General features: G+C 33.8%; 1 protein-coding gene across 3 annotated transcripts in view; it reads right to left on the bottom strand.

Moving 5' to 3' along the window:
* LOC128237104 (uncharacterized) overlaps positions 1-26,398 on the bottom strand; it is a 60,458-nt gene that overhangs the window by 1,156 nt on the left and 32,904 nt on the right. Inside the window, exons 1-14 of one of the 3 annotated variants that reach the window (XM_052952322.1) lie at positions 20,770-20,807; positions 19,824-19,904; positions 18,762-18,827; positions 17,894-18,084; positions 17,120-17,411; positions 16,336-16,495; positions 15,648-15,748; positions 14,335-14,534; positions 12,059-12,173; positions 11,356-11,495; positions 10,860-11,021; positions 9,378-9,530; positions 1,173-1,343; positions 233-410 (exon numbers count right to left, since the gene is read on the bottom strand). In XM_052952322.1, coding sequence (XP_052808282.1) covers positions 233-410; positions 1,173-1,343; positions 9,378-9,530; positions 10,860-11,021; positions 11,356-11,495; positions 12,059-12,173; positions 14,335-14,534; positions 15,648-15,748; positions 16,336-16,495; positions 17,120-17,411; positions 17,894-18,084; positions 18,762-18,827; positions 19,824-19,904; positions 20,770-20,788 — 2,029 coding nt within the window. In that variant the 5' untranslated portion in view covers positions 20,789-20,807. Of the gene's footprint in view, positions 1-232; positions 411-1,172; positions 1,344-9,377; positions 9,531-10,859; positions 11,022-11,355; positions 11,496-12,058; positions 12,174-14,334; positions 14,535-15,647; positions 15,749-16,335; positions 16,496-17,119; positions 17,412-17,893; positions 18,085-18,761; positions 18,828-19,823; positions 19,905-20,769; positions 20,808-26,398 lie in introns of those variants that run through there. The other 2 variants (XM_052952323.1, XM_052952325.1) reach the window with 2 other exon arrangements.

Here is a 26,398-nt window from a genome sequence, read left to right as displayed (position 1 = left end):
GCTGTAGAAGAAAAATGGCCTTTTAGACTTTAAATTTGAAGCAAACTAGAATATTAACTTAAACAACTGAAAGCAACCAAATAATTTTTTTCAGGTAAAAAAAAATATATTATTATTATTATTATTTAATTTTTTTAAATTTTGGCCCCAAATATGAAAAAAATAACACTCAGTAGAGAAAAATACACAAAGTTACACAATTTTTCTGTACCACACTTTGAGAAAAGGATACTGAGGTCCACAAATGGGGGAGTCATGAACCCGAACGATACAGCCACCTTCTGTAGGTCGAGCGTGTTCACATCGAATATGTTCTTCAGACTGTGTGAAGCGTATGCACGTATGTACGCCTTGTACGCTTCGTGGGCAGAACGGTTCAGGAAATAGTTCTTCTCTATCAATTTCTCCAACTGAAATGGGGAGTTTTTTATTACTAGTTTAGATCTTGAATTGCATAACAAATAATATCCTATGTAGTGATCTCCTTTGATGAGCAGTTATTTTATTTCTATTCTTTTTAAGATAATTAAATTCATTTTATTTCACTTCAGTTTTGTTTAAATCTTTGAATTATTGAATGTTTGCTATATTTAAAAGTTGAAACACATTCAAATTTTAAATGATAATATATGGCCAATATATATTTATTGCTAGATTGTCAACCATTTCTTCTTTTTGTATAATTATTATATTTATACTATGTCTGAACTTTGACTCTGTCAAACAAAAGGACACAGCGCGTTGAAGTAAAAAGGCAGCAGGGTGTGGGGAAAAGGGCAGCAGGGTGTGGGGAAAAGGGCAGCAGGGTGCCCCAACCTGCTATTTAGACCTGACTGGAGCACTGGTATTTAAAAGGCTCCTACAAAAGAACAGACAACTCCAATGCCGTAATCACTCTTGATGAGCAGAAAAGGATTTCAGCTATATATATTTTTAAGAAAATAAAATTTATTTGATTTCACTGCAGTTAAAAAAAAAAATCTTTCAAATATGGAATTTTTGCTATCTGAAACTTGAAATGCATTCAAATCTAAAATTATAATATGTATTAAGAATCTGAAAGTGATCATAAGTTTTTGTTGATTATCATGTGATAACATGACAGCAGTGATTACTGTACAGCAGCATGGGAAGTAACAGCTGTGTGGAGTCTGCTCCAAAACAAGCCATACCTGAAGCTGAATGTCCGACACCTTGCTCCAAGAAAACTCAAACTCATTCAGCGGAACCCTCGCCTGCTTGAGGAAACGTAGAAAGCCCAGTTCCTCAGGTCGCAGAATCAAAAGGGCGTGACCAACACCGCCCTCCCCTCGGGCAGTTCTCCCCACTCTGTGGATGTACTCCTGAAAACAAAAGCAACATTGAATTAGGTCCATCTTAAACTGAATATTTTTTTCATACCCTTTTTCGCTATTGGACTTTTAAGACAATTAAAAGTCTGTTAAGACACATTTAACCAATTCAGATTGTGTGTTGAGGGGATCCGTCTACAAGAGTGCCTCTGAGTGAAAACCAACATATATATCCGTGCATTTTTTTTGTTTTCAGATGAAAAATGGGACAAAACTTTTTTCTTTGAACAAAAAAATAGGCAAATAAAACCAGTGGCAGTATTTCCCAAATAAATAGAGAACTGAGATAGATAACAAAACAATCACAATATTCATTAAAATTTATATTGGGTGAAAATTACTAACCTAATTAATATAATTAAGAGTTAATTAGGAGAAAACTGCCATAGTCAATTCATGATACAGATCATTAATGACGCAGGTACTATTTTTAACTTAACTGGAAAACCAAACCAAAAATCCCATGAGTTGCTATTTATACATCCTGCACTATTGATAATAATACACAAAATGTATCACAAATTAAAATGTTTAATCAAATAGCAAGTTACTCTGAACAATTTTCCCCAAAAGCATAATATAATATTTAAGTAAAAATCACTAAATTTATTATGACAATCTAAAAAACATCATGATATTGTGATCATTTTACTATCTTTGAAAACCAAGACCAAAGAAATGTCAGACGTATTTTATGCAAATGTACAAGATAGAGTTCTGGTTAATACAGGAAGTCCAGAGTGTATATAGTAAATAAGATCTTCCTTTTGTAAGTGGTCCGGATAAAGCTGGTTATCAATTATGAAATACCCCCAGCTCTAGTAATTAGACTACGAAAGTTTTTTGTATGAAGGAAATAGAACAAAATGTAAGTTTATACCTATAATATGGGTTGGTAGATTTGGATTTTCTTTTTGAAATGTAAAACACTATTGAAACCTTTGAAACTTGTTCTATTTTCTGTTGGATTAAAATTCCTATTTGATAAAAAGACTGCAACTGCCTAAGACCATTTTTGATCACAAAAAACATTGTTTTCATGTCCCATAATGTAATAACAGCCAGCAGTAAAGAATCATGGTTGGTTGAGTAACTAAAAAAATACTATTTTTCTTATCTTATAAGGCCTTATCAGACTTAACTGCGTATACATATCAATCTATAGTCTGTTTCCTGGTGATGTACTTCTCTAGGGGAAAAGGGAACATACTCACCAGGTAGTGCTTGTAAATCCAAAACTACTTGGGTCTGATCAAAGTGGGATTACTAAATATTCAAAGTCACAAGAAATAAGCTTGGATGTCCAATCAACAATCAAACAAGATTCCGAAAGAAAAAGGATGCTGTATGTATACTTTAAGTAGAATAAGAATGCCAAGGAGCAATCAACAACACACAATGAATAATGGGGCATAACTCAACATATTTTAAAGCAAGAGTAATGGGCCTTACTTCAGATGTGCACATTGGTAATACCTATAAAACTTTTATGTCACTATCTTTAGCAGTCATATTAATACTGAAAGAATTGCTATTTGTAAACTTAACTTGAAACCCATAATTGAGTGTATACCAAAAATCCCATTCGTTGCTATTTATATATGCCGGACTAGACTACCGGTATTTAATAATAATACTTCCAAGTGTATTTTATAAAATAAAATGTTTCAATTACTAAAAAGTTACTTTGAAGAAATTTTCCAAAGGTATAATATAATATGTAGGTAAAAATAACTAAATTTTTTTCTGACAATCTTATATAAATCTTCATATTGTGATTATTTTACTACCCTTGAAAACCTACGACCATATGACATTGAGAACATATTTGACATTTTCTAATACATGTATTTATGCAAATGTACAAGAAAGAATTCTTGTTTGTAGGGAAGTCCAGAGTATATAAACAGAATGAGATCTGCCTTCTGTAAGTGGTCCGGATAAAGCTGGTTATCAATTATGAAATACCCCCAGCTCTAGTAATTAGACTACAATAAGTTTTTTTTATGAAGGAGATAAAACAAAATGTAAGTTTAGACCTAAAACAATACCATGGTTGATTATGGGTTATGGCCGGAAAAAAATATGGGTTGGGATATTCTTTTTGAAATGGCAAACACTATTGAAACCTTTGAAACTAGTTTTATTTTCTGTTGGATTAAAATTCCTATTTGATAACAATACTGCAAATTGCCAAAGACCATTTTTGATCACAAAAAAACATTTTTGTTCATGTCCCAAAAAGTAATATAGGCCAGCAGTAAAGAATCATGGTTGGTTGAGTAACTCTGAAAAACTACTGTTTTTCTTAGAAGGCCTTATCAGATGTATTTGCAGATCTATACATATCACATTTGAGTTTGTTTCCTGGTGACATACTTTTCTAGGGGCAAAGGGAACGTGCTCACCAGGTAAGGCTTGAATCAAGAACCTCTTGGGTGGTGAGTGGAATCACTAAATATTTAAAATCATGAGAAATAGAACTTGGATGTCCAATCAACAATCAAACAAGATTCCGAAAGAAAAAGGATGCTATATGTATACTCTAGTGGAATAAGGGTGCAAAGGAGCAATCAACAACGCTCATCAAATAAGGGGCATGACTCAACATATTTTAAAGCAATAGTAATGGGCCTTAACACATTGTGCACACGGTAAAACCTATACAAAGTTTCATGTAACTACCTTTAACAGTCCTATAAATACTGAAACAATTGCTCTTTTTAAACTTAACTGGAAACCCATAATTAAGTGTATACCAAAAATCCCAATTGTTGCTATTTATATATGCTGGACTAGACTATTTCATAATAATACACCAAGTGTATTCTATAAAATAAAATGTTTTATTAACTAAAAAGTTACTCTGAAGAATTTCCCACCAAGAATAATATCATGTTTAAGTAAAAATATGTAAATTTTATGTACCAATCACTATATACATCTTCATATTATGATCATTTTAATATTCTTGAAAACATCCTACACGGGAGTTCGAAATGGATTTATGCAAATGTACAAGAAAACATTCTGGTTTGTACAGGAAGTCCAGAGTATATGAACAGAATGAGATCTGCCTTCTGTAAGTGGTCCGGATAAAGCTGGTTATCAAATATGAAATACCCCCAGCTCTAGTAATTAGACTGCAAAATGTTTTTATTTAATTAATGATATAAAACTAATAGTAAGTAAGACCTAAAACAATAGGAGGTTTGTTTATGGTTACGGCCTGAAAAAAATAAGCGTTATTAGGGTAGGATTTTCTTTTTGAAATGGCAAACAATATTGAAACCTTCGAATAACACTAGTTCTTTTTTCTGTCGGATTATCATTCATATTTGGTTAAAAGACTGCAAATAGCTTTGGACCATCCAGATCATAAAAAAACAACATTCATTCTTTTAGTATTTTGTTCATGACCCAAAAGAAATTTATTTAGCCAACGGTAAAAAGTCATTGTTGGTAGAGTAAATCGAAAAAATATATTTCTTTAATAAGGCCTTAATAATCAAATATACATCACACTTGAGACTGTTTCCTGGTGATGTACTTTTCTAGGGGCAAAGGGAACATGCTCACCAGGTAAGGCTTGAATCTAAAAGCATCTGGACGAGAGAAATCACTAGCTATTCAAAGTCATGGTGATTAGACCTTGGATCTCCATTTAACAATTAAACAAGAACCTGAAACAATATGATGCTGTATGACTGTTTACTATAAGTGGAATAAGAGCGCCAAGGACCAATCAACAACAATCATCGAATAAGGGGCATAACTCAACATATTTAAAGCAAGAGTAATGGGCCTTACTTCAGATGTGCACACTAGTGCACATTAGTTATATTTATACCAAGTTGCATGTTACTATCTTGAGCAGTCATATTAATACTGAAACAATTGCTCTTTTTAAACTTAACTGGAAACCCATAATTAAGTGTATAACAAAAGCCCTATTTGTTGCTATTTATATATGCTGGACTAGACTATTTCATAATAATACACCAAGTGTATTCTATAAAATAAAATGTTTAATAAACTAAAAAATTACTCTGAAGAATTTCCCCCCAAGAATAATATCATATTTAAGTAAAAATATGTAAATTTTATGTACCAATCTAATATACATCTTCATATAATAATCATTTTAATATTCTTGTAAACATCCTACACGGGAGTTCGAAATGGATTTATGCAAATGTACAAGAAAACATTCTGGTTTGTACAGGAAGTCCAGAGTATATGAACAGAATGAGATCTGCCTTCTGTAAGTGGTCCGGATAAAGCTGGTTATCAAATATGAAATACCCCCAGCTCTAGTAATTAGACTACTAAGTGTTTTTATTTAATAAATGATATAAAACTAATAGTAAATAAGACCTAAAACAATAGGAAGTTTGTTTATGGTTACGGCCTGAAAAAAATAAGCGTTATTAGGGTAGGATTTTCTTTTTGAAATGGCAAACAATATTGAAACCTTCGAATAACACTAGTTCTTTTTTCTGTCGGATTATCATTCATATTTGGTTAAAAGACTGCAAATAGCTTTGGACCATCCAGATCATAAAAAAACAACATTCATTCTTTTAGTATTTTGTTCATGACCCAAAAGAAATTTATTTAGCCAACGGTAAAAAGTCATTGTTGGTAGAGTAACTCGAAAAAATCTATTTCTTTAATAAGGCCTTAATAATCAAATATACATCACACTTGAGACTGTTTCCTGGTGATGTACTTTTCTAGGGGCAAAGGGAACATGCTCACCAGGTAAGGCTTGAATCTAAAACCATTTGGGTGTGAGAAATCACTAGCTATTCAAAGTCATGGCGATTAGACCTTGGATCTCCATTTAACAATTAAACAAGATCCTGAAACAATATGATGCTGTATGACTGTATACTATATGTGGAATAAGAGCGCCAAGGACCAATCAACAACAATCATCGAATAAGGGGCATAACTCAACATATTTAAAGCAAGAGTAATGGGCCTTACTTCAGATGTGCACACTAGTGCACACTAGTTATATTTAAACTAAGTTGCATGTTACTATCTTTAACAGTCATATTAATACTGAAACAGTTGCTATTTTTAAACTTAACCGGAAACCCATAATTAAGTGTATACCAAAAAGTCCACTTTGTTGCTATTTATATATGCTGGACTTTACTTCAGGTATTTGATAATAATACTTCAAGAGTATTTTATAAAATAAAATGTTTTATTTACTAAAAAGTTACTTTGAAGAAATTTTCCAAACGTACAATATAATATGTAGGTAAAAATAACTAAATTTTATCTAACAATCTAATATACCATCTTCATATTGTGATTATTTTAATACCCTTGAAAACCTACGACCACAGGAGTTTGAGCATATTTGAAATATAATAATAAATAGATTTATGCAAATGTACAAGATAGAGTTCCGGTTAATACAGGAAGCCCAGAGTATATATAGTAAATAAAATCTTCCTTCTGTAAGTGGTCCGGATAAAGCTGGTTATCAATTATGAAATACCCCCAGCTCTAGTAATTAGACTACAAAGTGTTTTTTAATAAATGAAATAAAACTAATAGTTAGTAAGACCTAAAACAATATATTTGTTTATGGTTATGGCCTGAAAAAAATAAGCGTTATTAGGGTGGGATTTTCTTTTTGAAATGGCAAACAATATTGAAACCTTCAATTACACTTGTTCCTTTTCACTGTTGGATTAAAATTCATATTTGGTTAAAAAACTGCAAATCATTTGGATAACAAAAATAAACAAAACATTTAATGAAATGAAATATATTTTTCATGACACAACAGAAATTAATTTAGCCAGTGGTAAAAAGTCCTTTTTGGTCGAGTAAACTGGATTTTTTTTTCTTTCAATAAGGCCTTATCAGACTTAATTGCATATATATTAGGCTTAAGTCTGTTTCCTGGTGATGTACTTTTCTAGGGGCAAAGGGAATGTGCTCACCAGGTAATGCTTGAATCTAAAAGCATCTGGACGTGAGAAATCACTAGCTATTCAAAGTCATGGCGATTAGACCTTGGATCTCAATTTAACAATTAAACAAGATCCTGAAACAATAATTATGTTGTATGTCTATACTTTATGTGGAATAAGAGCGCCAAGGAACGAACAAAAACGCACATCGTATAAGGGACATAACTCGACATATTTTGAAGCAAGAGTAATGGGCCTTACTTTAGAACTACATGTGCAATGTGCACATTGGTAATATTTATACCAAGTTGCATGTTACTATCTTGAACAGTCATATTAATACTGAAACAGTTGCTCTTTTTAAACTTAACTGGAAACCCATAATTAAGTGTATACCAAAAATCCCAATTGTTGTTATTTATATATACTGGACTAGACTACTGGTATTTAATGATAATACTTCAAGTGTATTTTATAAAATAAAATGTTTTATTTACTAAAAAGTTACTTGGAAGAAATTTTCAAGAAGTATAATATAATATGAAGGTAAAAATAACTAAATTTTATCTGACAATCTAACATACCACCTTCATATTGTGATTATTTTACTACCCTTGAAAACCTACGACCACAGGACATTGAGAACGTATTTGACATATTCTAATGCATGTATTTATGCAAATGTACAAGAAAGAATTCTTGTTTGTAGGGAAGTCCAGAGTATATAAACAGAATTAGATCTGCCTTCTTTAAGTGGTCCGGATAAAGCTGGTTATCAAATATGAAATACCCCCAGCTCTAGTAATTAGACTGCATAATACTTTTTATTCCAGAAAATTTCCGAATCTTACTGTAGATAAAACTATATGACAGATCCTACACAAGGGGAAAACACTGAATGTTAATGAATATTCAGAAAATAAACAAGTTATTTAATGTCCATATATACAATCAAAAGTACACAGACAATAATTTTAATCATATTATAAGGAAGTTTAGCCAGGTTTTTAAAAGGGTAGGGTGCTGCAGAAAAAGGACAGGGTTCAGTGCAAAAGGAGAACAGGGCACATTGTATTGGGTGATGAAGAACTTTAACATTTGACAGAATATGTAAGTAATTCTGTTTAATCACAGTCATTATTTATTTTAAATGCCAAAAATTCAATATTGACATGTATTTATAATTATTATAATTGAGTTTTAATCAGTGAAAGGAAGTATATCATTATCATATGCATTTCATTATATGCAGGCAGAAGGGCCCCATGCTGCTATTTGTGACGGCAGAGGGGTGCTAACAATCAAGCAGGGTGCAGCACCCATCCATTTCTCTTATGCTTCAACCTTATTCTAATGAGAATACATGCAACTGCATAATATCCATCTAATTAATTTTTTGATTTACAAATTAATCAATTTATGCAGATTAATTCACATAGATAATTATATAGTGCATGAGTCTGTTTCCTGATGATGTACATTTCGAGGGAACATGCCCAACAGGTACGGCTTGATATCAAACTTTTTTGGTAGAAAAAGTTATCGTTTGATTACTAGCTTTTCAAATCATTAGACTCACACACGTTCACATTTAATTGTCATGGTAACATTTCTTACAACAGAATTAGAATAAGAACTTGGTTTTCCATTAAACAATCCAACAGGATTCTTAAAAATAAAAAAATAAATAAACTGGAAATGCCCAATGCGATGAAACCATGTTCTTAATAAAGGCATTCAGAAATTATATCCAATTAGTTTCTAGTAGGAATTAGATAAAAGTTGCAGCCTAAAGTAATTGGGCAGCAACCATTTTTCTATTTTTAGTAACCTTGAAGTGACCTTAGTGACCTTCACCCCACCCCCCTCAAAAGCAATTCCAAGCTATCTCTTCAAATGAGCTACCTACACACCAATTTTTATAACTATCCATCAATGCTAGCTTAAGTTATTGGGTGGAAACCAATGTTTGAAGCCCAAACGCCCGCCCTCCCAATGGCATCCCCATTTTTATCACCTGTTTTCATTGAAACCAGGTTAAATATGCATAAATGTGCCAATCATTCATAAAGTAATTTAAACTGACCTTCGGATCATCAGGGGGGTCCACTTGTACAATCCAATCCACTGCGGGGATATCCAGACCTCTGGCTGCCACATCTGTACACAGCAGTATCGCCTCCTTCGCATTACAGAACTGGAAAAACGTCTGGGTACGCTTTGTTTGCTTCTGTTTACCCTGAAAATAGTAAACAAAAGATGAATTTCTGACAAAATTAAAAAATGCTCAAGTGATCAAAATATACTTAGGCCTAAAAAAAAATCTTCTGGTTGCCCAACCCTTCCTACAATACAGGTGTCAACCTTAATGATTTTATTGTCCATGTTTAGAAAAATAATAATGTTATTTTGTGTTTTCATATGTTGTTAAATTACCTTTAAAGCTTTATACTGAACATTAACGCAATTACGTAACAGACAACGCGAAAACTTTTCCTTCTTCACAGGACATTGTGACAGGTAAACACTGAAAGTTTACCTGTCGCACCAAATTTTTACCTGTCGCAATGTTACAAACAGTATTCAGTAACATCAGCCTAAACCTTGATTTTAAGCCTCTTTTTTAAATAAGTTTTGTAATTCCCCATTATAACAGGTTTAGATCTTTTTGGTTAGATTTGTCCTACAGTACTATAATAAATGAAACAAACAAACATAATGTAAAAAAAATCAATATTCGGATCTTATAAATGTCATAATTTTTTTCTTCCCTTGCCTCCCAAAAAAAACTCATATCTGGTTCGTCTACCCATGGAACAGCTAGATCTTACTCTTTTAATTCATCTTTAAATTAAAGATACAATACGGTTATAAAATGTAACTAATTGTACTACAAGTCAAACTCAGGCACAACACTTATGCAAAAACGAAAGCAGAGTTCTTGTTATTGGCAATGTTAAACAGAGCGGAAAGAAAGTCAGCTCGGTATATTAATACTCATATCTAAATTAACACGATTGCCGGGAACCACTACATACGGAATTTTGTAATTTCCGAACATTTCCGTAAAATAAAAGTAATAGAGTACCAGCTGAAATCGGAACCTTACGCGTTTTATCGGCTTTTACGGAAACATGTCGAAACGGGGTTTACAAATAGTGAAACACTGATTAACACGCTGAATAATCATGATATAAAAATAACTCTGAACATTTATTTAGAAACTGAAAGTAAATTTTCCGAAAATGAAACGGTGCTGACTTTAATTTTTCACCGGACATTGTGACCGACCAAAACAAAAGTTTCGTCGGTCAAAATTGAAATATACCGGACATGTCCGACTGTCCGACAGACATTCGCATTGTCTGACATAATGATGACAATAACATTAATATATATATATATAGCCTATTAAAAACAAAAGGAAAAAAGCCTACTGACCCTAACTGTTTCTGAAGAAGATGTAATCCTTACCACACATTTTTTTTTTGGCCTTATCCTTAGTCAGGTTTAAGTATTCCATTCAGATTAAAAATAAGTAGGCTAAGAACATCGGATTCATACTCACGTGGATACACATGACCGGTAGATCTATGTAGTTCAACAGTTCATGGTAAAACTTCACCGCCATACACGAGCTCATGAACACCATCATCTTCTTCTTGCGGTTCTTCTTCAAGAATGTGAACAGAAGCAGGAATCTCTTCTCTGAAGGGCAAATAACGTAACCCTGAAATGAACAAAATACATGATTATGATGATGCTGATGATGAAAGTGGTGTGATGCTGCTGCTGCTGATGTGATATTGCTGGTGCTGCTGATGATGAAAGTGATGATGCTGATGAAAGTGATGATGCTGATACTGATGATGTTTTTGTTACAGATTTCAAAATTAAAATGCTACTCTCTATACAACACAGAACTTTAACACATAAAAAAGTGTTGCAAAAGTCGAGGAAAAATTGCGCTCCTCAAAAATTATTTTTTCCCAGGACCCTTTCACAAAAATGTAAAATTAAAGCACTGTTTATCAATAACAAAGCATTTTCCAAAATACAAGTACCTGTTCCAGTCCTTCAACTGTGGCCTGGTCCTTAGAATCATCAACACCGACGTACAGCGGCTCTTTCTTTAAAGATATCCGAGCAAGATCCTCTATCTTGCGTGTCTGAGTAGCAGAGAACAACATGGTCTGCCGACGTTCTGAAATAGTGTGAATGTAAGCAAGTTAACACATTTCAAATGATAAAGGCAACTGTTTAAACCTACCAAAATTCTGTAAAACATTTCTTTTGAATGGTACCTTTATTCCATATATACACATTAAGTTTAAGGATGTAACCCAAAATAAACCTTCTTTGGAATCTTTGTTAAAGCTACACTCTCACAGATTTACCATTTTCACAACTTTTTTTTATTTTTTGTCTTGGAAATAGCAAATTTTTGCTTAAATATCTGTAAACAAATGATATTTATAAGTTTGCTGACAAAAATCAGATCGTAGATTTTCATATTTCTATCCGAAAATAAATGTGTTTTTTTTATGCATAAACCATCAATATTTGAACTTAAATATAAAAATATCCGATCTAATTTTTGTCAGCAGTCTTATATAACTGGTTTCCATGGATTTTCACAAAAATTGGCTTGTTCCAAGACAAAAAATAAAAAGTTGTCAAAACGTTCAATCTGTGAGAGTGCAGATTTAACAAACACATTAAATACTCCAACTTTACATTAACTTCAAATAAATAAGATTCACTTACTTGGCAGCAGTTTGATGATTTGTTTCATCTCCTCCTCAAACCCAATGTCAAGGATCCTGTCTGCCTCGTCAATGATCAGACACTGGAGGTTCTTGTACATGAAGTCTGCAGTGTTCTGAAATAGATTTCCGCTAATTGATAGTAGCCTTCTTAAAGGACCCTCTTTTAAAAAAAAATAGGTGTTTATTAAACCAGGCTGAGATATATTCAGGCCTTCCAGCAGCCACTAACAAAAAAGTAGGAAAAAAGTAAGAGGTTTTCTGACAGAAAAGAAGGAAATAGTAGGAATATTTTTTACAAAAAAGTAGGAAAAGTAGGAATATTTTTGGTTAAATATGTAATAATTAATAGCTATTAACTTACCTAGAGGAGATATTTTTAATGCAAAATCATACCATTTGATATGCCACATTGAATATTTTAGTGAATGATGCTTGGTCGGTTTCTGTTGCTGAACTGTGTGGGTGAAAAGATGATGCACGTCAAAGTGGAACATGTTGCCACACCTTTCAACAACAGAAACCAGCCAGTTTGACATCTTTTGTTCATTTTCTGCAAATAAAACTAGCATAAAAATCAGATTTTAGTATTTTTGCGGACTTCATTTTCAACTAGAACTCCGCGAGTCGGATGTGTCGCCTGACGAATTATTTACTGTCGACATTATAGCTGTTAGATTGGCATTTTATTCATTTATAGACAATGATGTTGCCATTTAACTTTCAAGTGTAGGTGGCATTTGAACCCTCAATCAGATATACCTTTATAAGTTTCGAATAAGTTTCAGGTTGAAACCTCCTATAGTTTACGAGATATGCCACGGACAAAACCTAAGCAAGAAAATTAACAAAGGGCAATAACTCTAAAAATATGGCAGCAAGAGTAACGGTTCTTGTGCACTGCACTTGCTCTCAATGAGATCTATCTAGCTATGAAGTTTCAAGTTGATACCTCTTATATTCTTCAAGATATGCCCCGGACAAAACTTTAAGCATGAAAATTAACAAAGGGCAATAACTTTAAGAAAGCAAGAGTTACTGTTATTGTGCACTGCACTTGCCCTCAATGAGATATATCTAGCTATGAAGTTTCAAGTTGATACCTCTTATATTCTTCAAGATATGCCCCGGACAAAACTTTAAGCACAAAAAATAACAAAGGGCAATAACTTTAAAACTAAGAAAGCAAGAGTTACTGTTATTGTGCACTGCACTTGCCCTCAGTGAGATATATCTAGCTATGAAGTTTCAAGTTTGATACCTCTTATATTCTTCAAGATATGCCCCGGACAAAACTTTAAGCATGAAAATTAACAAAGGGCAATAACTTTAAAACTAAGAAAGCAAGAGTTACTGTTATTGTGCACTGCACTTGCCCTCAATGAGATCTGTCTAGCTATGAAGTTTCAAGTTGATACCTCTTATATTCTTCAAGATATGCCCCGGACAAAACTTTAAGCATGAAAATTAACAAAGGGCAATAATTTTAAAACTAAGAAAGCAAGAGTTACTGTTATTGTGCACTGCACTTGCCCTCCATGAGATCTATCTACATATGAAGTTTCAAGTTGATAACTCTTATATTCTACTAAGATAACCCCGGACAAAACTTTAAGCATAAAAAATAACAAAGGGCAAAACTCTAAAAATATGGAAGCAAGAGTAACAGTTCTTGTGCACTGCACTTGCCCTCAATTAGATCTATGTACATAATAGATCTATGTACATATGAAGTTTCAAGTTGATACCACTAATAGTTTAGGAGATATACCCCGGACAAGCGAAAATGGGACGCGGACGCCGCCGCCGCCGCCGCCGACAAAAGTAACCCCTATATGTCGTCTTTTCAGGCGACACAAAAAGTAGGAATAGTAGGAGTTTTTTTAGAAAAAAGTAGGAAAAAGTAGGAAGCTGTTAAAAAAGTAGGAAAAGTAGGAACGCTGGAAGGCCTGTATATTGTGTTTATACATGAAATTCAAAAACGAGGGAATTTCGGCACTCACTTTTAAAAACGGGGGATTTTAAAAAATATGGAAAGGGGGACATTATCAAACATCTCATCTAAATCTTTTTCCATGATTTATAACAGACATTTTCCACGCATTATCAAAGGACAGTTATGTCATTTTAGCTTTGTTTACATTCACACCTAACCAATCAAAATTCTTTAAAATCAGTGAGATTTAATGAGATACTACACTGAAACAATTGTCCTTATTCAAATATTTTTTGTAAACAACTTCAAACTTCAAGAAAATCTTTGATGTATCAAATTACCTGCAGATGATCCAGAAGTCGCCCGGGCGTGGCAACCATGATGTTAACGCCCTTCACCAGTTTCTTTGCCTCCTCCTGCCTGTTTGTCCCACCCATGATCAGCCCGTACGTGTGACAGTGGTGTTTAAGCAGCTCTTTTACAACTCCAAATGTCTGCATGGACAACTCACGAGTAGGGGAGATGATTATCACACCAGTGCCTGGAAAATGAAAGGGGAGGTAATACTGATTTTGCAAAGGCATGCAACAAGTGTGATGATGGTGATTAAGCAGCTCTTTGTACAACCGTGAATGTCTGCATGGACAACTCGCGATAGGGGAGACGATTATCACACCAGTGCCTTGAAAATGAAAGGGGAGGTAATACTGATTTTGCTGGATCATGCAACAAGAGTGATAATGATGGTGTTTAAGCAGCTGTTTTACAACCACGAATGTCTGTATGGACAACTTGCAAGTAGTGGAGATGATTATCACACCAGTGCCTGGTAAATGAAAAGGGAGGTAATACTGATTTTGCTGGGGCATGTGCAACAACAAGAGGGATATTGATGGTGTTTAAGCAGCTCTTTTACAACCACAAATGTCAGAATGGACAACTCGCAAGAAGGGGAGATGATGATCACACCAGTGCCTTGAAAATGCAGCATAATGGGAAATTTTGTTGGAGCATACAAAGAAAATCTTGATGTCGTTCATGTTGTCAGTTTAACAGTGGTGTCAGAGATATAAAGTAATTTCACAATTGAAATGACTCTGAAATCAGTTAATTTAAAACTTATTGACTTTACAACAATTTTGAAGCAAGTTATTACAACATTATATCAATCACATTTCGTGGTCTTGTGTTTTGCAGGAAACTAGAGTTACTGGAGGAAACCCACTAGTCCGGCTTGGTGCCCACAAACCAAACTTGAGATGAGCCACGGCCATGAATCTATCTGGGGATACCTTGATGAGAAGTGAGTGCGGTGACTGGACTACCAGATTAATTGGATAACGAAGTTATCAATGTTTCGAGTCCAATTGTACACTTCTTGCTATGTACACAACAGTTTTACAATATTCAAATTGGTTTAAAAGTTAAGAATATCAAAAACAGGATGACTGCATGTCAAATAATTAAATACCAGACATTTTCAACAAACAATAAACACTCTTGCACACAGTGGTCAGAAATTGGCTGAGGGTGAGCAATATTTGATAAGCATATAGAGAGCTAAACTTTCTACCTTCTGTACCCAGTGTGTAGGAGTGTAAAGTCCCCTTAACCGCTGAAGTAGGGACACATTTATGATTAGCATTATAATTACCATTTCTGGGCATAAACTTGAGGTTGTACAGAAGTTCTATTGCTGGAATAAGGAAGGCCAGAGTTTTACCACTGCCAGTCTTCGCTGCTCCCAGAAGGTCCCTGAAAGATAAGTAAATACCAATTTACATTAGCTCCATTGTGAAGACAGCTGTAAGCTGATGTGATTCACTGTTTTCAAAATTTTCAAGAGAAAAAGGTTGTTTGTCACATTTATTTAATAAGGAATAAAAAAACAAAAAAACAAATTCAAACTTGAATATAACATTATCAGGGTAAGGAATTATGTGATTTCAAAGGAGTTCTTACATGGGTCACCACAAGTTACAACTGATGTAAACAAACGAGTAAGTGACAATAATTTCTTGATAACTTCTGACAGTAAAGATATGAAAATATTTCTTAGGCTTAGCCTATAAAAGTCTAGGCTATGTACTGCTTCTTTATGTGGTAACTATTTTAGATTTGCTTGTATTATAATAATGCAATCCTTGGCCAAAATTTCAACTTTACTGAATTTTGTAGAACACTGCACTGCTGTAATTTTGGCCAAGGATTGCATCATTAAATACAAGCAAAACTAAAATATTTCACACATGTATTTGATAGTCTTTTGATCATTGATACATCACTAGTTAAAGTCATTAAGAAATGAGCCACATAATTCCCAAATTTCAATCCAAACTCACCTGCCCTCCAGCAGATGTGGTATGGACTTTGCCTGTATTTCTGTCATGTGAGTGAAGCCCATCTCATTGATTGCATCTAGAGTGTTGCCCGATACCTTCCCTTCCAGGCTCTTGAAGGACCTGTCTGTTGTGATGGTAGCACCTATAGAACTACCCGGCACTAGAAAAGAAAGAGTACTATGATAACTCTGGTCATGTAATCCTGAACAAGGCTTAAAACAAGAGTTTGTTTCTGGTTAAGGCCTGAAAAAGTTATAGGTTGGTAGGTAGGTTTTTTATATTTATTTTGAGTGTCAAACAGAGCCTTTGAATTTATACAATTTTTTCTGATTTCAGATCAGATTAACATTCGTATTTGATTTATTGACTGCAATTCCCTTTGGACTCGTTTTGAATTGAAAAACTTAACAAAAACAAAACAGTTGGCAACAACATAAACAGCAGTTGGATATCCTTAAAGAAATCTTAGTATTCTTTAGGCCTATATAGTATACATGTACAATATATTGTTCGAGAAAGAAATCTGCAAATATTAATAAAAAAACATTTCATTATAAAATTTAAGCTTTTTTAACCAATATTTTTTACAGGTATGTATACACAATTATCATTTAATCTTTACAGTAACCAAAGTACTTGACTTGTTTAATCAGATGATACCCCTTTCATTTACACAAACTCAGTTCTAAGTTATATTTCAAAGTCAATCCTTTCTCGTCAACTCAATGCCACATTTTACCAAATTGAAAAATGAATAAATAAATATACTTAAGAAACCATTTACATGTTTGTTCTTCAATAGGTTTAATATCCGTGTTCTCTTCATCTTCCTCCATATCTGCATCATCATCATCATCTTCATTTTCATTGGCTGATTCATCATCAGACCCCTCCTCATTTGATGATTCATCATCTGACTCCTCCTCCTCCTGCATCTGATTGGCTGAGGCACCTTTGGACTGTTTCTGATTGGCTAATACGATTTTAGACTGTTTGTGATTGGCTGACTTCTCCTGTGGTTCTTCCTCATTCTCTGATTCTGATTCACTGTCGCTATTTGCGGGTAGAGCAACTTTCTGCAAAAAATGAAAACTATTGTCAAAACAATTTTGAAATATACCCAGACCTTTAATTTATAACACATGTTTCTCACTTGGTAGCTTCAACCTTTTTAAAATCTAGATGTGCAATAACCAGAAGACCTAATATGTCAGTTTATATTCATTCAATGTTTTGCCTAACATTTTTTTTATACATAATATCAACTCAAAACCCCAAAATTATGACAATCATCATATTGACAATTAAATAGGTGTAGATAGGGTTACATATTGTCAGGTAGGGAAGTTAGGCGTGTGTTTTTCTTCTTTCTTATGAGCCTATATTTAAGAATGTTATGTCATCGTAAAAGTAATCTCCAGTATTAAGCTTTTTAAACTATGTATTAAAAACCCACTAACAATTTTTTTTTATACTGATGGATTATGAAAACAGTATGATCGTTTTTTATCATTTACCACTTACTAAAGGAAGACAGAGTATTCCTAAAAAAAAATACCTTTACCATTGAAGTCTTCTTTCCAGCTTTTAATGGCTTTGGCATATCTTCCTCGTCATCATCTTCTGAACTGTTCTCATCACTGTCTGCCTTTTGTTTGGGTTTCAGCTGTTGCTGTTTTTGTTCCTCTAACTTCATTAATTTTAATTTCTTCTTCTTCTCCAATCTGGCTTTCTTCCTGCTGACGATTTCTGACAAAAAATACAAACAAAATCAACGTTACAAAAATGTGATACAAAACATTTCTTTCAGATTTCTGGCTGTGAACGTTTTAATCCGAACAGTTTATTTCTGAAAACATTCTCATAAATATCAATAAATAAATATGCATCCATTAAATTCATGACATTATTAAGGGCTGCTAAAATTCTGACATCTTAATTGGTCCTGACTCGTCTATAGTTTCAAACTTTGTTTGTGGGTCCTGTGATCTACCAGATATTTGGACCGCCAATTAACAGATATCAATTAATCACGGTTGTGATTAGCACAGGTCATGTTGGTTTATTGGTTATCTTTACATTTTTATAGGGGTATCTGGGAATGTGTAAAGGACAAACAAGGCTTGTGTATTACGCTCTCTATTGGTCATTTTGAACCATAATTATTAACAAAGACTGATTTTTAGCCATTTTAAAGTCTGTTACTGAAATTGGTCCAGCATGATCAAAATCGGTCAATACCAGCAAATTGTGGTACTATAGCAGCCTTGGCAATATTACTATTTAAATTATTAAAAGACATTACGAACATGTAATAGCCAGTTTCATAAGAAGAAACGGACCTTTGACGCCATTTCATACAATTAAATATTTTACTATCCATTTGATAAGGAGTAAGGATGAACATTTATAAATCATGAACGTACCATTGCCATCTTCTAGCTTCCTCTTCTTAGCTGGTTCACTGGCTTTAGCTGAAGCAGCCTGGCCACCTTTAATAAAACAAACAATAATATTAACATATCCAGAATCGGACCAAACTTTTTACTATCAATTACCAAAACCAATCAATGATCTATTAATAATCTTATGTTTGCAATACTTTTAGGCCTAAAATAAGTTATGTTTCCGAACATCTTTTAAAGCCCCAAACCATTTTTTTTTTCACTATGGAAAAAAGTCAACAATATTTATGTATTTCATACTTGACCATTGCTAAGCACACTTCAGGTTCGGGTTTAAATAGTGACGCAAATAAATGACTTGCTGATAGCCATCAAGAAGCTAAACATTTAATGAAGCTTATTCCACACAGCAAAAAACCCATCGGCAACATTGTTTATGATGTGCAAAATCAGGACACGTTGGAATTTAAAGCACAAGGCCTGATGAATCATCCCCTCCTCCCCTAAATACTCACTACCTACTGACCCTATAATTTTTGAGCCAATCATGGAAACATCACTATTTTTTTATTTGGCCGTGTAATAGATCACTGATGCAACAAATTTGTACAATTTCAATTCATGATTTCTCCATAGAAAATCAACCTCTTACATTCCCCCCATCTTTATTAAGAAAACGTAACAATCATTATCTGCAATATACAAACTGATAGCAGTTATAAATAATAATATTTCAGATAAAATTAAAACATATTACGTAATAAACAAAGATTTTACAAATTCAATATCAGAATACAAGTACAAATAATAATTGACAAGAACACCTCAGAGTGAACACCAATGCTTGTCTGTTCTTGTTCTTTTCCCCTCACACAGGGGATATAACTCATAAATTATTAAAACCAGAGTTATCCAGAGAATTTAAATGCTGGCCAAAGTGTTTGCACAACAAGAATGCATTGACGACACAAAGGTTATGACAATGCAGTGAATACCTGAACTTTTTTCCTTTTAAACTTTGTTAAGATTTGATGGTCCCAATTTTAAAACTGATACCCCTTATGACACTTCAATTACAATTACTTTGTGAAATCTGCATTTTCTTTTGCTGCTGTTTTTCTTTCTTCTTCTCTTTCTTTTTCACCATTGTCTTCAGCTTTTTTTCTGAAATAAAGTCAGTATTTAGTTGAGAGGCAGTGTTTTTTCTGTTCAATCAAACCACAAGGAGAAACACATTTTGCTTAGGCCTAAAAATAAATTAGAGGTGGGGGCAGGGCAACTACAATTTTTTTTTAGGGTTGCAAATAGATAGGGCCAATGGACAGACCTGTAACCAACCTTTTTATAGGCCTTAAGGAAGACCAAAGTAAAATATAACTAGATCTGGTTCTTGAACATGCCGGTGTAAAGGACCAATGAAGACAAGTGACAACTCAGAAGTAATGAGAGCTAACAGTTACATATTATGAGTGATGTTGGCAGGAATAAAAGTGCAACATTCATCTGCCAAAGAGGACACTGCTAAGACCTATCAGTGTGATCATTTATAATGTAAAGTATGTTGAACTTGTTTCATCCTTTAACATTTGGGACTCTAGAAAATGTCAATTTTCTGTTATTTTACATAAAATACAATGTAACCAAACCTAAAATGTGACTAAATTGAGGTACATTTTTATAATAAAGCTTTGTTTTTACATTTACTAAAATGTAAACAAACTACCTGTTTGAAAGTATCAGCTATTTTCTGTTGTACAAATGTCTTACAAATACTTACTCTAAAAAATGATTTGATTATGATTTGAGTTGACTCTGATAAAATTGATTTAATGGCAGTGATTCTCGAATCGCGAAATAACATGACACAAAAACAAATACTGTTCTATAACAAGAATCTGGTAAAAAGTCATAATATAAGATTACATTAATATCGGATAGCTAATGTTTACTGCTATTTAAACACAACTGAATGCATATAAATGCAAATTCAAATATGTGGATAATAAAAAATGTAAAACACATGGACAACCTGCAATTTTGTCAGCCATCTTGGATGCTCAAATAAAGTCGAATGAAACTGACGTTGTCGGCATCGTATAAGCTAAAATCGACGTAGCGATTACTTCCCCTTTAAGTTACATAAGTAGAGTACATAGGCTATAGATATCTGGCGAACTCACCAAATGCAACCCAAGAAACTAACAAATATTTTGAAAACCGACCCCTGGTGTGAGTCGCTTTAAGGTTCGTTACCAGGGACCATGGTTACAAATAGTTTCAAGTCAAAGTCTACATTAAGACAGAGAAAAAACACTTAAAAATTGTTAAAATAATAATTACTGGGAAATGATAATCTTTATTCCATTCGTTAAAATGAATAATTGTACAATTTCGAAGAAAGATTCAGCGTCAAAATTCAATTAGAAAGAAAAATACAATAAAATATAGATTTGCTGTTCTACTTAAAGTTGCACTCTCACAGATATATCATTATTACAACTTTTTTATTTTTTTTATCTTGGAAAGAGGACATTTTTGCGTAAATATCTGCAAACCAATGATAGAACATTGTTGACAAATAATCAGATCGTAGATTTTCATATTTATGTTCGAAAATTAATGTTTTATGGCTTAAACCTAACGGTTTAAGAAAAATGTATTAAACATCAATTTTTGAACTTATAAAAATCTGCGATCCAAATTTTTGTCAGCAGTCGTATATAAAAGGTGTCCATGGATTTTCGCAAAATTGGCTCGTTCCAAGATAAAAAATTTAAAAAAAGTTGTCAAAACGTTCAATCTGTGAGAGTGCAGCTTTAAGTCTGAACTCAATCTTTAGACTGTTCCGACAGTCATAGCCCTGGTATTGTACATTCTAGTATACCAGAGTGATGGTGCTATGCGTACAAGATGGATACATGTAGGTTAGATTTATCATTATCAAACCTTTGATGTATGAGAATGGTTGTTGTAGCGCTTTACAACGATACGCAACACTATTGTTCGGCTAAACGCAACTAGAAGAACTCTTAAGAAGATACTTAAAAAGCTACTTAAGGGGTACTTAAAACATTATGAATTGAAATAATATAATTGTGTGATAAAAAAAAGGAAGTTAATTATAAAATTGTTCAATGGCCATTTGCGTATTTGTTCTAAAAAAGCACAATGTTTATGTGATTTTTTAATGAAGGCTTGTCATTTCAGGTCCACCCATTTTCATACAAAAAAGGGGCCTTGGTAAAGGCATCAACACCTTGAACATACTCTAAATTACCTTTACATATACTAAAATACCTTTAAAAAAGGATTTATAGATGTTATTATTAAACAAATTCACAGAAAGAATCTGAATGGATAATAAGACTTCAACCGTATTGATTTACCTGTACAGACTTTTAAATTTATTAATTGCTCTTTCCACATGAAAAAAGACATTTAAAGCCTGTTACAAGAAGTTCTTTTTACATCATCAATTGCAAAAACCGTTGTAAGAATTGTACGCATAATTCCATGACTATTGTTTTTACATTATATATATCTCGAGTAAGGTGTTAAATACATGTGTGACTGTCCTACTTACTCAGTTAATAAAATTTAATGATACGATTTGTTAACTTTAGGTACAAATTGATGTATTGTTCGGCATTGATGTTATAATTAATGTATTATATTCATGTTTCTTTATGTTTTCGTATAACATTTTAATACGTACCCTTTTGAAATAACATAAATTTATGCTTGCGTTTTCATTCTAAGCATTTATGTGTGTGTGCGTGTGTATGTTCTTTCAGAAGGCCACATTGTAAATAAGTCGTGTGTTATGTTTGTTTATAATATGATGCCTATGTCTTAATGCGATACCTTCTTTAAATAAAGTTATTATTATTATTATTATTATTATTATTATTATTATTATTATTATTATTATTATTATTATTAATTATTTCAGCTGCAATACTTTGGGTCCTTTTTCCTACAATGTCAGTCATTTCGGCAGGTATTTCATCCTAGCACGTTATATGGCTTTCAGGAAAACGACATATTCGCACTGCAAACAGAAAACAAAAAATGAATAAAAACATCAAATCTTATATTAAGATGTATTTCACATTAAAACATAAAACTATGATGATGTGATAACACATCTTCGCGACTGGGAGTGATCAATGTTTGATACTAAACAATTAAAGAACTTGCAAATATGTTTTGCTTCAATGTGCGGCTATTTCGGTTAATAAATACATGAAACGTTTTCTTCTTCAATTAATTAACATATTTCAAAAGACATCAACTCTTGTATATATCTTATATCACATTCCACCGCTGAAGATCTCGCATAAATCGGCTATCCTCACGTGACGTCATCAAAGGGCAGATAATTTCAAACACGGTATAATTGAAAGGGTGTTTTCTGTTCTGATAACGACATGTCCCCCGTGACTGACACTCTGAAACAGTCGCCGCCTGTTCAAACTTTGGTTTCCAAGACCGTTGCTCCGGCTCAAGAAAAAAACATTCTCACCAGCGAATCGTTCATCATGAGGCGGTCGGCTGAACCGTGGCGTGTCCAAGAAGCCCCACTGCGCGAGACCCACCACCACCGCAACTTCGTCCGCGTCCATCGGCTTGTCAGCAACACCACAGCCGTCGCCGTTTTAACCTCACCGAGTACCTTGACATTGAATGAGACAAACTTATCATGCGATTCAATGTCAGTATCTTAGTTCAAACACTCATACTGATTTACCACAATTTATTTCGTCATAAAAAAGAAGTGCATTTTACAAAACTTGAGCGAGCCTCGATAGAGTATCTATTATTTAAGAGGTTTTTACCCTTTTCCATAAATATTTTTAACATTTGTTTCGTCCCAAATAGTTAAGTATTGATAATCCCACATCTTCATAAGATGTTAAAAGCAGTTAAAATGGTACACTGGCAATTTAGCCTAAATCTGATATGACTGCGTAATAAACAAATTTAAGTTATCATCATCATTTGTCTCATAATATTTTCAAACATTTTTTTTAAATACACACTTTTAAAAACGGTACAGACATTAATAAAAACAACTCAGTACGAACATTATATAAGTTTGGTTGATTTTAGAAAAAAAAACCACACACAACAAAATTATGTCGTCGAGTTAAATACATATTATGTGACGTAAAAAAGCAATCACTCTTAATATTGACAAGAGCTATATTGTAGTAGAAACATCATTCTTACATCTCACTCCCGATATGCAACTTAAGTTTCAAACCTTTTTTCATTTATGGCCATTTTTCGCACCTTTTATTGTAATGGTCAAACGCGCTATTGTTATTATAATAATTCAGTTATTTATAGAATATTTATTAAGTTTATTAATAATATAAATAGACCGAAGAAATCAAACCGGAAGGCATAAAAATATTACTAAATCTCTAAAATAGGACAAAAAAACTCAATTTTGAATAATTATCGCCCTAGAATAAAGCTCTAAAAATATGATATTATAACATGTAGGTTTTCTGTGCATCACTGTCAACATTTATACAAATACTATTTCCACGGAAAAGGATATGGAAATCTGCCATTTAAACCTCCAAATCTTATATTATGGAATATCTCCCAAGGTTTTATATCTTGAACGAATTTGTACGGGAACTGGCGGTGCTGGTTTTCAAGCCTGGTTCTCAGACTGAGAGCCATCACTCGTACGTGTGGTCGTGCATGGTACGAGATCTGTCTTCCCTTCTGTCTTTCCACTGACTCTCAGAGTCATCATCGTACATGCACATGTGGTCGTGAATGTTACGAGAACTATCCAATCAACATTTTTTAGTACTACTAACGGTATACCTTTTTCTCTTTTCATCTTCTCCGTACCTTATCTCTTGTTTTTTCCTCATAATACTTCTAATCCTCTAGTGTCTTAATTCTGCTTAAACTTTATCTCTTTCCCTCCCCCTCTTCTCCTTCTTTCCCTTCTCACCCTCTTCCCATCTCACCCTCTTCTCTTTTCTCCACTTCTTCCCTGCTCACCCTCTTCTCTCCACTTCTTCCCTGCCAACCCTCTTCTCACCGTCTTCCCTTCGTCCCTTCTCACTCTCTTCTCTTCTCCCCCTTCTTTTTTTCTCACCCTCTTCTCTTCTCATCCTCATCTCTCCCTTTCTTCCCTTCTCACTCTCTTCTCTTCTCATCCTCCCCTTCTTTTTTTCTCACCCTCTTCTCTTCTCACCCTCATCTCTACCTTTCTTCTCACTCTCTTCTCTTCTCATCCTCTTTTCTTCTCTTCTCTCCCTCTTCCCCCTTCTTTCCTTCTCACCCTCTTCTCTTCTCACCCTCTTCTCTCCCCTTCTTCCCTTCTCACACTCTTCTCTTCTCACCCTCTTCTCTTCACTTCTTCCCTGCCAACCCTCTTCTCTTCTCACCCTCTTTCTCTTCCCTTCTTCCCTTCTCACCCTCTTCTCTTCTCACCCTCTCCTCTCCTTTTCTTCCTCTTCTCACTCTCTTCTCTTCTTCTCTTCTCTTCTTCCCCTCTTCAGTCACACTTCTACTATTACTTTCTCACCCTCCTCTTTCCCATTCTTCTGCTCCTTTCTCACCCTCTTCTATATCTTCCTCTCAATTTTCTTTTTTGTCTTTATTTATCCTGTATCCTCTCTTCTTCCCCTATTCCCCATCTTCCACGATCTTCTGACGACGAGGACGATAATGTCGATAAAAAATGATAAACCATTTGCCATTTATTATTTATTCCACCAATGCATTCACGTAAAAATGCATTCACGTACTTAAATAATATTGTTGTGGGCTCGCCTCTCGTGCGATGCCCGTCCGTCAGCGGCGCTTCCCGACGACTCTGCCGCGCTCTCCGACGCTTGATAGCTATATTATAATTACTCAGGATGGCTATCGTTTTCCAAGTTTCACCATACTCAGCTATTTAGCCCAAAAAGCTTATACTCGGCACCATTTAATGATTACATAGTCCCTGGGATGAGAAATGGTACCAAATCCATATAAAGTTCTAACGTTTATTGTCAGGAATTTCTTCTTAACATAAGAAATGGCACAATAATCTTCTGCCAACGTAAAATAACAAGTACAAGGTTCTGAGTATTCGTGAAAACATCTATGAAATTTCAGCAAACTGCGTAAATAAATGCTGATTTAATCGTTACGTTATTTATTTTTAATCTCTTATACTTAAGTTTGATAAAAATGTGCTTAAATGTGCTTAAATTAATTTGTTTTCTATACTTTCTGTACAATTTTTGCGTAACCCCCCTGCCCCGAAAAAGACCAAATTCCTACTCCCCTCTGATGAAAAAAAATCCGCTCTTTAAATACTCCAGAGCAGACGACGGCATCGACTCGCGATCGACTTACGATCGACTTCTAGATCGACACCAAAAATATGCATCGACAACAGCTGATCGATCGAAGAATTTGCGATCGATCGCATAAAGATGAATCGACTCGGTCCAAAAATACAATCGTTGAATGATACATGATGGCGGCTAAATAATTCTGCTGATAGCTAAATCTACATCGCATTTTCTCAGCAATCAAACGACTTTTAGAAAAGCTATACAGAAACCTTAAAATTACAATACAGTGCTATGTTTATCGTAGAGTTTAACAACAAAAAGTTATATCCCTTGGAA

Source organism: Mya arenaria, chromosome 6 (genome assembly GCF_026914265.1).
Source record: "Mya arenaria isolate MELC-2E11 chromosome 6, ASM2691426v1".
Classification (NCBI taxonomy): domain Eukaryota; kingdom Metazoa; phylum Mollusca; class Bivalvia; order Myida; family Myidae; genus Mya; species Mya arenaria.
Note: the sequence above shows the minus strand (reverse complement) of the source record. Positions and strands in the feature narration are given on the sequence as shown.